Raw genomic sequence first — 12,472 nt, 5'->3', positions numbered from 1 at the left:
GATCTATTGGAGAAGCCCCCCACTGTGTCCCACCAGTGCGAGATGTGCAACATGGTGGGACGTGGGAGACAGCCTTCTCTGATGTGGCACCCCGGTTGTGGAATACCCTCCCCTTGGGGGCCCGATTGCTGCAGACGTCGGTTTCATTTCGGCCCCAAGTTAAAACATGGCTTTTCACCAAAACCTTTGAGGACTAATTGAGTTCTCTGAAGCTGCACACTGTTTTAACTGTGTTATTATATTAGATTTTCTAATTGGTATTAGCTTGTTTAATGGTTGAATATGCTTTTAGCTATTTAAATTATGTACTGTTTTATACTGTCTAGATTGATTTCATCTGTATGCCGCCCTGAGATCCTAATGATATAGGGCGAGAAATACATGTTTTAAATAAATAAATAAATAAATAAATAATAAAATAGATCACTAATCCTAAAGAAATGTGCCTTTTGAAATGCCACACTTTATGGGACTTTTTATAAGTAGAATGCTAAAGGATGGGAGTGGTGGTAGTGGTGGGATTAATGGCACCCATCTTATTTCACCTAGTATATTTCCAGAGAAAAGGGGGTCTTGAGACTGCCTTTGCCTCTGGTATGCAGCCATTCACCCTTGAGCTACCCAGTGAATAAGAGGCAAAAACGCATAGCCGTAACCCTGGAGTCCCTAATGCAGCGCCCACGGGCACCCTGGGACACCTCCCTTGGCACCCACCGAGGACCCCTGCTGCTCCCATTTTTAATTTTTCTTTTAATTAACCTTTGGTGTGCTGGAAAGCAAAGCGTGGCCACTACCTGCCCCTCGCCTTTCCTTTTCTCTCCTCAGAATGCTTTTGAGCCCCTCATGGGCCTAGAGGCGTTCTTAGGAAAGGAAGAGCGGTGGGGTGGGTGGGGTGGCTGCAAGCCAAGACTTTGCTTTCCAGTGCGACCAGCCAGCTAAAAGTGTCTTTGAGAGGAAATATAAAAAATAAAAATGGATCCTACTGCTGGTTGATAAGATTTGGGGGGATTGGGAGGGGGGATTCGTCTGGCTTTTGTGTGTGTTTCCCTGAGCATTGCCAGTGAAACGGATACTGTATTGTGCTTTGTGGGGGCAAAAATGTGACTTAGCAGTTAGGGCTGAGACCCAATCTCTGTCTTGTCCTCAGTTTACTTATCGTTTGTTGCTAGGCAGGCCCCCCGGCAACCATTTTGTGTGTAGGTAGCCCTACGCAGCATCCATTTTGTGGTGGTGCTCCCAACAGTTTCTTCAGATTTCCAAATGGGCCCAAAAAGATTGGGGACCTCCTTCCATAGCCTACAAAGTGGGCTGAACTACCAGAATCCTTTGCTTCAAGCTTCCATTTTTCCTACGCCATCTTGCCTCATTCTTGCAGGCCTGCAGCTCGCGGCAGCGCATTCTGATGTCTGAAAGTGCCCCTGCCTTGTCTTCACTGGCCAGTCCCCGAGACAAGGTGAATTCCTGGCTCAGTGACAGCAAAGGCCTGAACAGGTGCTCAGCAGGTAAGATGGCATCTTGTTACCACTTGCCTAGAACGAAACCAGTTCCTCCTGCTCCAGTTCTCTCTTCCAAACCTGCTTGCCTCTTCCTGGATCACCATCACTTACTCTATCTATCTATCTATCATCTATTTATTTCTATACTGCCCCGTAGCCGAAGATCTCTGGGCAATTCACAAAAATTAAAAACACAAAGTGCAGCATTAAACAATATAAAATATAAAAGCTTAAAACCACAAAATAACAGTACAACCAGAATAAAACCTAGCAGCAATGCAGAGATTTAAAATACAGATTTAAAACACCAGAGCTAAAAGACCAGGAAGCTAAAATGCTAAACTACTGGGAGAATAAAAAGGTCTTCACCTGACACTGAAAGGAGTACAACGTAGGCGCCAGGCAAACCACTCTAGGGAGCTCATTCCACAGCTGGGGGGCCACAGCAGGAAACACCCTCTTCCCGGTAGCCACCCGCCTCACTTCCTTTGGCAGGGGCTCAAGGAGAAGGACCCCTGAAGATGATCTTAGGGTCCGGGCAGGCACATATTCATGATCTTCGCACCTGCTGCTACCAGTTAACCCTTTCCTACTCCCACTATTCTCTCTGTTCTTTTATCACGTGATAGCGCAGCCTCAGCCCTGTTGGTATGAAGGTGTCCTCTCTTCCCTGGCTGGACACAATCAGCAGACCAGAGGTGGGGGCAAGTGTTGTAGGCTGGGGGGAGGAACGGTGACCCTTTACAACCCAAGTCCTGTTTTTAGAGTAGAGGGGTCGAACTTACTTCAGCCTGAGGGCCACATTCAGTTTTGGGGAGCTCGTGGGGGGGGGCATTTCAGTTGTGGGTGAGTACAAAGGCAATGAGGGGTGGGGAACAGGGCCCCAAACACCAGAAACAGCAGCATATTTTAGCTTAAAGCACTTATTCCCAAGAACTAAGGCTTAGGAGAGGCATTTCAAACTTTTAGAATGGGGAAAACTCCAGAAAGCCAGGAAGCCACCAATCAGTTGAGGGAAATGATTGGGGCCAGGGGATGGGGTGTGACCATCTGGGGAACCCTGAAGGGTTGGATTGGGACCCCAGGGCGGCCAGATTTGGCCTGCAGGCATGAGGTTCAACACCCCTGCTTTTGAGTAAGAACCAGGCTGGGTCGACTCTGATTAAAGGTGTGTTCTATGGTTCCCTGACTTGGTTCTGTACCTCTCATTAAGTGTGGGCCTGCCTACCATAAGTTCTGATAGGAAGGACAGTGGCAAGGGCTCAGTTCCTACCCTCTCTCTTCAGGCCTTGCTTTTATTTATTTTTATTTATTGCACTTATATCCTACTTTTCTTCCACTGTGGAAGTCAAGGTGGCTGCATGTGGTTCCCAGGTGGTCTCCCCTCCAAACACTGACCAGACCCAGACCTGCTTAGCTTCAGCAAGCTGGCTGCCTCGTGTGCCTTCAGACCATGTCTTGGGATCATTGTTGAGCTCAGCCAAAGACCAGGTCTGTGGGGAGTCTGGTCAATACTGCTTCCAAACTATGCTTGCAGCTCATCCATCCCGTTCCTCCACAGCAGTGGTAGGCAACCTTCCGACTTCCAGGTGGTTTGAACTACAACTCCCACAGTCCTTGGCCATTGGCCATGCTTGAGGGGTGGGGCTTCAGGGGCTCTAGTCCAAATCATCTGGAGGGCGCCCGGCTTCCCATCCTCTGCTCTCCAGAGGTCCCTTAATGCAGTTTGTGTTCTCTTCCAAATGCAGATTGACCAGAAACTTGACGTCCTTAGCAAACAGGAAGTCCTGCCTCCTGACTTCCTACTCTGTTACTGTTGCGTTTAACTGCAGACATCACCCAGATGCCAAGTTTCCCCACCTCTCTTGATAACGTTTGGTTTCCTTTCCTCCCAGAACTCTCAGAATGTCAAGGAAAGCTTCAGGAGCTGAACCGTATGCTGCAGAGTTTGGAGTCTCTCCACTGCATCCCCTCTGCCCCCCTCATCTCCAACAGTCAGGTATGCTCATGGCAGTGGGGTGGCAAAGATTCCCAAGTCATACCTAATTGGAGCATCATCATCAGTACCACTGGCTCTGTGGTTGCTCTCACAGTGCTCTGGCCCACATGGTTAGAGCTGATTTGCATGGTTATGTCCCACTCCTATAGCAACTGCCAAATCGGGGAATTCCTGTGAATGTGCGGTGCTTTGCACTCTTACTCGAAAAAAGCCTTCGACGGTAGCTGTAGTGAGATTCTTTTTTGGTTTTACAGACCTCGGCAGGCACAGAGAGACCCAGAAAGGGGAAGAGATCCACCCGGATCTGGTGCACTCAGAGTTTCGCGAAGGACGACACCATTGGCAGGGTGAGCTGGTTTGGGTCTGGTGGTGTTGGCTCTGACATGAGGTAGGAAGAGAGAGCATGTCTAGAACATAAGAAGAGCCCTGCTGGATCAGACCAGGGGCCCATCTTGTCCAGCATTCTGTTCACACAGTGGCCAACCAGGAACCCACAAGCAGGGCATGAGCGCAACCGCATCCTCCCGCCCATGTTCCCCAGCAACTGGTGTACATAGGCTCATTGCCTTTGGGACTGGAGGCAGCACAGAGCCTTTTAAAATGATCAGTTTTAAAAAGAGATTCTCCAAGTACATTTTTCTTCTCGTTGTTGTTACTTGACTGCCTGGATTTAAGATTTTATTGGTTTAAGGATGTGTATTGAGAGGATATGAATATCCTTTACTTATTGTTAATAATGTTTACTGTTGAGAACATAAGAAGAGCCCTGCTGGATCAGACCAGGGGTCTATCTAGTCCAGTATTCTGTTCACACAGTGGCCAACCAGCTATCAACTAGGAACCCACAAACAGGGCATGAGCACAACAGCACCCTCCCACCCATGTTCCCCAGCAACTGGTGTACATAGGCTCACTGCCTCTGGTACTGGAGGTAGCATATAGACATCAGGACTAGTAGCTATTGCTAGCCTTCTCCTCCAGGAATTTGTCCAACCCCCTTTGAAAGCCATCCAAGTTGGTGGCCATCACTACATCCTGTGGTAGCCAATTCCATAGTTTGACTATGTGCTCTGTGAAGAAGTCTTTCCTTTTATCTGTCCTGAATCTCCCACCAATTAGCTTCATGGGATGACCCCATTGGGTTCTAGTATTCTGAGAGAGGGAGAGAAATGTCTCCCTTTCCACATTCTCCACACCATGCATAATTTTGTACACCTCTCTCAGGTCTCCTCTTACCCTCCTTTTTTCCAAGCTAAACCATCCCAGCTGTTGTAACCTTCCCTCATAGGGGAGATGCTCCAGCCCCTTGATCATTTTAGCGTCTAACTTAGAAGGGCCCCATTTTACACTGTTGTGGTGTTGAGCACACAGTGCCATTTTAAGGAATGTGGGGGAAGCAAAGGTGTGATGAGGAAGCTGCTCTGCTGGGTGTCTAAACCCAGGTGTTTGCTCCTAGCAGGTGGGGCGCCTGCATGGCTCTGTGCCCAACCTCTCGAGATACCTGGAATCCTGTCAGAACCAGGCCATCTTTAGCGTCCCCCCAGAATACAGCCAGCTGCAGAGAAGTTTCTGGATCTTAGCTCAGAAAGGTGAGCATGTGACTAGTGATCATTGGCTATTATACCTGCAACCCCCAGGGATGACTCTCTCTTTTCCCTCTATTTGTTTTTGCTGTGGGCGGAGCAGGAACCCCTGGTTTTCATCTTGGGCAAGTGGAAAGAGAGATTAGCATGAAAGATTGTTTTATGGACCACTGTTTCTGTTTGTTTTTTAAATATTTCCCATTTCCACAGCCACATATACTCTTTGCTAGGATAAATCACCATTTTATGACCTAGTAACCCAGATTCTATTCCAAGGAAAGCTGAACTTTGTAACCTGCATAATTTGCAGAATAAGGGGAGCGTATAGGAAATCACAGTCCTATCCTCTGGTCCTCTCTCAGTCTCTCTCAATCTCTCTCCCCCCCCCCACACACACACACACACAGGCACAGTTCTCTCCACTCCACTCCTCTCCTTGAGGTTTTGTTGGGCATTGCATTACATTATTTTCAGACATAGTAGCCTTAAGGACTAGACACTTGGGCTTCTTTCTCAAAAAAGGAAGTTGATATTCTAAGGGTTCTGGAGTCCTTGCTGGATATCAAATTCCCTAGAATCATGGAATATATCTTTTGCACGTGTCTCTCCTTTGCCAGTTCATGGATCCCTCAGTAGTGTGCTGGCCGTGCTGACCATGGAGCGAGACCGTCTCCAGGAACTGCAGCGGACGCTAGATCTGCAGCGCTCCACCGCACCTCCTGTGCAGGGTGGCCGCGGGGGTGGCATCGGAACTGCTGCAGTTGGGGTAAGGGGCCGCCGCCCTCTGGCAGAGTTGCCAATTGCTGGTTTCAAGGCTTGGCATAGAAACGTTTGTGTTTCGGTGTCACGCGCCTTGCAACATGGGAACTAATATAAAAGAACAAGAGGCTCCTGGAGCATCTGCAGAATGCTCTACCATTGGAACAATGTAAATTCAACCAGCCCACATACATGTATGACTGGTTGAATTCAGTGTCCTCAGGTCAAAGAATACGTCTGTCTGGTTGTCCTGACCTCTGGTACCTCACGTTTTAGAAATTGAGCATTGCCCAGTTGTAATCTATGAAGCCCTAAAGTGCCACTTAAGAATGTAAGAAGAGCCCTGCTGAATCAGGCTAAAGGCCTTTCTAGTCCAGCATTCTGTTCCCACAGTGGCCAGCCAGATGCCTATGGAAAGCCCAGAAGCAGGACCTCAGTGCTTTTAGCATCCTCCCGCTCTAGTTTCCCAGCAACTGGTAAACAGAGGCATATGTAAGGGAAGGTGGGACACCGCTCCCCTGGGCTCTACTAGCCCCCTTTATCCGCTGCCACCACCTCTCCGAGCCGGCTCTGCCAGACCCAAGAGGAAATTCCAACCTCCTCCCCAGCTTAGGAAGGAGACAGTAGCCACTGAATTTAGCACTGTCCCAGGAAAGAAATAGCAGCAACAATTTGGGGTAGATATTTATTTGCAAGTTCAGGGGTAAGGGAATGGGAAGAGAAACAAAACAAAGTACACTTTAGAATTCCCAGAAGTACCAATTTCCTGTTTGGAAACCCAACATAGAATAAAACAATAAAAGACTACCTGGCCCAACTACTCACACCTTGTGGTAGGATCCTTTGTCAGTGCCAGCATTCCAACTCCTTCCGCCTGGACCAGACGAAACCAAAGGATGGAAGAAGGGTGGCTGCTTGCCTCTTTTATCTAATCCCTGCCCAGCTTCTACTTCTTTCATCCCTCCTCCCCTCCCTCAAGGAGGCTCAGCTGGGTTTTCACACCTCTCCAGCTGTGCTGGCTCCTTGGCAGGCCGAGCTGGTTTATGACCTTGAGTTCTGATAAGGCCTCGGGCCTGGCGCCTTCAGTCCTGGCCTGGCCCACATCTCCTCCTCCCTCCAGGTGGCTGTCAGGATTGACTCTGAGCACAGGGAGATAGTTAGCAGCTCAGATACAGAAGAGGAACAGCCAGAACCGGGGGATGCATTTTCCCAAGCCAGTTCAGGTATGGGTAGGTGTGCTTCTCAGCTTACTAACTACCAGATGGCTGGGCCTGAAGCCCCCCCCTTGCCCCCCGCTGTGAGAAGCCGGGAGGAGGAGGAAGAGGAGAGTGGGGGCTGTGACCTAAGAGATGCTAGACTATGGCGCAGAGCTAAGAGGGAAACGTCAGGGTGGAGCTCAGGCGGTCGACCCAGTTAGCAATGTGTGAGCGTGCATCACTGGAAGGGCGGGACATCCCTCCCTAAGTTAGTCTAGCCAGCAAGCCTCACTTCCAACTGCAGGCAACCTCCGTGTTCCCATTTGAATCCCCTGGAGGCATTCCTTTGTAGCCTGAGAGTCTTCGAGGATCTGCAACTGTAATCAACCTGTTGATAATGAATTAAAGGCCTGAGACTGAAGCCTCTCTATTTGTGTGTGTGACTGCATCAGGAAAGAGGGGGCCAGGCTTCTCTGCAGACACTGGACAATCCTGAATGTATGCGCCGCTTCCATTCTCTCTCCATCTCCTCGGACACCACCCTGGACTCCTTTGCCTCATTCAACCCTGATGAGGTGAGCCATTCTTTTAGGACAGAGAGGGGAAAATGGAATTTGGAGTTCATTCCACCCTGTAGGACACAGTGTGATTTTAGAGTTATTTGTTTTAAAATATTTATTTACCACTTTCCCAGTTGCTCAAAGCAGTTTACAAGGGATACTTTTTAAAATACAGATAATGATGCTTAGCATTGGCATAGCACTTGAAAGTGTTCAAAGTGCTTCGTGTGCACAAACTAGCTGTAATCCTTACAACGACCCTGTAAGGTAAGTCAGTGTTATCATCCCCCATAATGCAAATGGGAGATGAGGGGCAGTGAGGCTGGGAAAGGGTGGTTTGCTTAAGGCCACCTAGTAATTGAGTTCAGGGCAAAAATTCAAACCCGGGACTTCATGATACATAGCTCAGTGTCTTAACCGGTACGTTACACCAGCTCAAGAAAATCCAGCATCGGACTGAATAGCCACAGAAGACATCCCCTTTAAAAATAAGATTTGCAGTCCTTGTGAAAAGAAAGCACCAAGGTAGCTATCCTAACCTCCGCTGTACAGGTAGGCAACCAGTAACTTTGCCTAACTTCATGCAGCCCTCAGCCTAACTTCATGTGAGATGGGGTAGGGCACCAGGGGAAGAAAAGGAAGGGGTGGTAGGGGGAAGCCAAGATGAACAGGGCAATGGAAAGATGGGTGGGGGGAGTCCTCTGCAAGTGATCAGTTCAGACTTATGGCAAGAGCAGTCTGTCCCTCTGCCAGCAACCTGCTGGATGGGAAGAGGGAGGGAGGAAAAAAAGGGGTTGGCAGAGAGAGAGAAGAAAGGGTGGCAGAGAGAGAGATTGGGGGGGTTAGCAGAAAGAGAAAGGGAGAGAAAAGGGCTTGGCAGGGAGAGAGAGAAGAGAGGGTGGCTGAAAGAGAGAGAGAAGGGTTTAGTAGAAAGAGAAAGTGAGAGAATAGGGGTTGGCAGAGAGAGGAGAGGGTGGCAGAAAGAGAGAGGAAAGGGGTTAGCAGAAAGAGTAAGGGAGAGAAAAGGGCTTGGCAGGGAGAGAGAGAAGAGAGGGTGACTGAAAGAGAACGAGAGAGAGCAAGAAGGGATTAGCAGAAAGAGGGGGAGAGAAAAGGGGTTGGCAGAGAGAGAGAAGAGAGGGTAGCAGAAAAGGAGAGAGAGAGAGAGAGGAAAGGGGTTGGCAGAGAGAGAGAGAGAGAGAGAGAGAGAGAGAGAAGTAGCCCAATCAACTTTTGCATCAGGCCCCTCTAGCCCTGTTCACCACTGGCATGTGGCCCCCACAGATTGCCCATGAGGCAATGCAGCCCTCAACAGACAAAAGATTCTCCACCCCTCCTTTACTGGAAGGAGGTTCCAGACCTTTGGAGCAGCCACAGTAAAAGCCCCATGCCAGGGGTGCTGAACCTCAGGCCCAGGGCCCTCCTGGGGTCCCAGTGTGGCCCTCCGGGTTCCCCCCTTCCCCTGGCCCCACTTCCTTCCCCCTAACCACCAATCATTTCATGGTTTCCGAGCTTTTGTGTCCCCCCTCCTCAATTCTAAAAGGTTGAAGTGCCTCTCCTAAGGCTGAGTTAGTGGCGGTAAGAGCTGTAAGCTACAGTATGTGCTGGTATTATTGCCCCCGCTTCTTTTGCCTTTGACCAGGTTGCGGATGGCAGGTTTATCAACTGCCATCGTGACAACAGCCAAATGGAGACTCCATGTCCACAGGCAGGATACCTCCATGTATTGGATGCTGTGGACAAACAGGGGAGGGCTGTTGCTTTCAGGCTGTTCTTCCGAGCACCCATCATCAGGTTTGTTCTTGACCCAGTGCAGCAGATTTAAGCAAAGCTCTTGTCAGTGAAGCAGATCATCATTAAATACACCTCAGTGCACCAGAGTGTTCTCCAACAAATTCCAAAGCATTTCAAAGAAAGCTGCAGGATCTGCTGGGTGAGGCATTTACTGAGGCATTCAGTATCTCTGGCTCTTTTTAAGCGGCCACAATGACCATTGTGTATCTCATCTCTCAGCAAATGTTTTCTTTCTTTCTCTGGCAGCCGGATGCTCTGCTGGTTAAGGGTCAGGAGCAGCAGTTGTCCAATCGCAGCATTGTATCTCTCTCTGATTCACACACGGAGTTCTTTGATGCCTGTGAGGTCTTCCTGTCAGCCAGTTCATCTGAGAACGAGGTTAGTGGATGTGGTCATTAAGAGGCTCTGCCGCAGGGAGAGAGTCTTTTGGAGAGGTTCCTTGCCCGGTACTTGCGTGCTTCCCTTCTCTGTTGGGAGAGACTACTCTGTTGTGAGTAGGTGTGTAGAGGAACCGGGACTTACAGGGTCGAACCGCTGGGACTTCCTGATTAGCAGGGACAATGATGTCATCTAAGGATGTATGGATTGTGTAAAATCCACTCCGCCTGTGTTTCGCAGATTGTTAGGTGCCCTTTGTTCCATCAACTGTTCACAGAGGGGTTCGATTTTTTCCCCCGTAACACATGAAAATTACACAAATAATTCCTTAAGGGGGTTCGTAACAATGTACATAATTTACCTTAGTATGTAGTATTTATTATTATTATTATTTACAATATTTATATACTGCTCCTCATCAGAAGATTTCGGAGCGGTGAACAACGTAAGAATAAAACAATGGTTAAAAGAGTTAAAAAAGTTAAAACATTTTTAAAAAGACAAATCCCAGCGAAATAGAATTCAACAACCCACGGCTGGTCATGAAAGCAAGGCCTCTTGAGAGAACAACGTCTACAGGAGGCGCCGGAAAGAACACAATGTTGGCGCCTGCCTGACCTCTAAAGGCAGGGAATTCTACAGGAAGGGGGCCACCACACTGAAGGCTCTTCTCCTGGTGGACTCCAACTAGGCCATAGGTCCATGTGGAACTACCAGGAACATGCCCTCTGATGACCTCAGTGACCGGGCAGGTTGGTAGGGAAGGAGGCGCTCTTTCAGGTATCCTGGTCCCAAGTTGTTTAGGGCTTTGTACACTAGTACTAATACCTTAAACCTGGCCCGGTAGTGAATAGGCAGCCAGTGCAGTTCCCTCAGCAAAGGAGTTACATGCTGAAAAGGGGCAGCTCCTGACAACAGCCGAGCTGCTGCATTCTGCACTAGCTCCAGCTTCCGGACCAGCCTTAAGGGCAGCCCCACATAGAGTGCATTGCAGTAATCCAATCTTGAGGTTACTAATGCCTGTACCACCGTGGTCAAGCTATCCCTGTCCAGGAGAGGCCGTAGCTGGCGAACCAGTCGAAGCTGGTAAAAGGCACTCCGAGCTGCCATGACCACTTGGGCCTCCAGCAACAATGATGGATCTAGGAGTACCCCCAGACTACGGACCTGATCTTTCAGAGGGAGTGCAACCCCATCCAGAACAGGCAATGAGCCTATCTCCCGGACCCGGGAACCACTCACCCACAGGGCTTCCATCTTGCCAGGATTCAGCTTCAGTTTATTGGCCCTCATCCAGCCCATCATTGAGTCTAGGCACTGATTCAGGACTTGCACAGCCTCTCCTGATTCAGATGTCACAGGGAGATAGAGCTGCATGTCATCAGCATACTGATGGCATTTAGCTCCAAATCCCCTAATGACCGCTCCCAGCGGCTTCATATAGATGTTAAACAACATTGGGGACAGGATGGTACCCTGCGGCACCCCATAGCTCAGTTGCCAAGGGGCCAAGGAATAGTCACCCAATGTTACTCTCTGAAATCGGCCCCATAGGTAGGACCGGAACCACTGTAGCACAGTGCCTCCAATACCCATCCCACGGAGTTGATCCAGGAGGATATCATGGTCAATGGTATCAAAAGCCAATGAGAGATCGAGCAGAATTAACAGGGTTGCACTCCCCCTGTCCCTCTCTCGATGAAGGTCATCCATCAGGGCGACCAAGGCTGATTCAGTCCCATAACCAGAACGAAACCCAGACTGAAATGGGTCTAGATAATCAGTATCCTTCAAGAGTGCCTGCAATTGGTTCGCCACAACCCTCTCAAGTACCTTCCCTAGAAAAGGGGTATTTGTGACTGGGCAGTAGTTATCTAATACCGTTGGGTCCAGAGTGGGCTTCTTCAGGAGTAGCCATACTACTGCCTCCTTAAGGACAGCTGGGACCGCCCCTTCCCGCAGGGAAGCATTTATCACTCCCTAGACCCACCCAGTCATACCCCCTCGGCTAGCTTTTATTAGCCAGGAGGGGCAGGGATCAAGAGGGCACGTGGTCGGTCGCATTATTGCAAGCATCTTGTCCACATCATCAGGCTGGAGCTGATCCCACAAAATCGGGCAGATGGTGGCATCACACAGCTCGACTGGTACTGCACTAACAACAGCAACAAGGTCACTGCGGAGACAAGCAATTTTGTCCTCAAAGTGCGATGCAAAAAGGTCACAGGGGGTCCTCAATGGGGCCAGGGCCCCATTTACTGGGGAAGATGTTAATAACCATCGGACCACCTGGAAGAGCTCCACTGGACGGCTACTTGAGGACGCAATGGAGGCAGCAAAATAAACCTTCTTTGCTGCCCGCACTGCCACACAATAGGCACGATTATGCACTCTAGAGCATGCTCGGTCATCTTCATTTCGAGTCTTGCGCCATTTGCGCTCCAGCCAGTGTCCAGCCTGTTTCATTGACTGCAGCTCCCCAGTATACCAGGGAGCAGAACAGGCTCCACAGTGCCGGAGAGGGCACTCAGGTGCGATCATGTCGATGGCCCTCCGCATCTCATTGTTCCACAGTGAGGCTAGGGACTTGGCTGGATCACCAGCTCTCTCCACTGAAAAATCCCCAAGAGCATTCAGAAATCCATTGGATTCCATCAGTCTCCTAGGGCGGACTATCTGAATAGGCCCCCCACCCCTGCGGGAGGAG

General features: G+C 49.6%; 1 protein-coding gene across 1 annotated transcript in view; it reads left to right on the top strand.

Annotated features, from left to right (window-relative positions):
• OSBPL7 (oxysterol binding protein like 7) overlaps positions 1–12,472 on the top strand; it is a 42,897-nt gene that overhangs the window by 6,621 nt on the left and 23,804 nt on the right. Inside the window, exons 6-12 of the mRNA XM_084804740.1 lie at positions 1,376–1,502; positions 3,392–3,495; positions 3,750–3,842; positions 4,955–5,084; positions 5,696–5,844; positions 7,486–7,608; positions 9,634–9,765. Of these exons, the coding sequence (XP_084660866.1) occupies positions 1,376–1,502; positions 3,392–3,495; positions 3,750–3,842; positions 4,955–5,084; positions 5,696–5,844; positions 7,486–7,608; positions 9,634–9,765 (858 nt within the window). The remainder of the gene's footprint in view (positions 1–1,375; positions 1,503–3,391; positions 3,496–3,749; positions 3,843–4,954; positions 5,085–5,695; positions 5,845–7,485; positions 7,609–9,633; positions 9,766–12,472) is intronic.

The sequence above is a fragment of the Heloderma suspectum genome, chromosome 6 (genome assembly GCF_057233095.1).
Source record: "Heloderma suspectum isolate Gila_16-S chromosome 6, 16-S_ref, whole genome shotgun sequence".
NCBI classification, from domain to species: Eukaryota; Metazoa; Chordata; class Lepidosauria; order Squamata; family Helodermatidae; genus Heloderma; species Heloderma suspectum.
The sequence above is the reverse complement of the archived record's forward strand: the minus strand, read 5'-3'. Positions and strand labels throughout refer to the sequence as shown.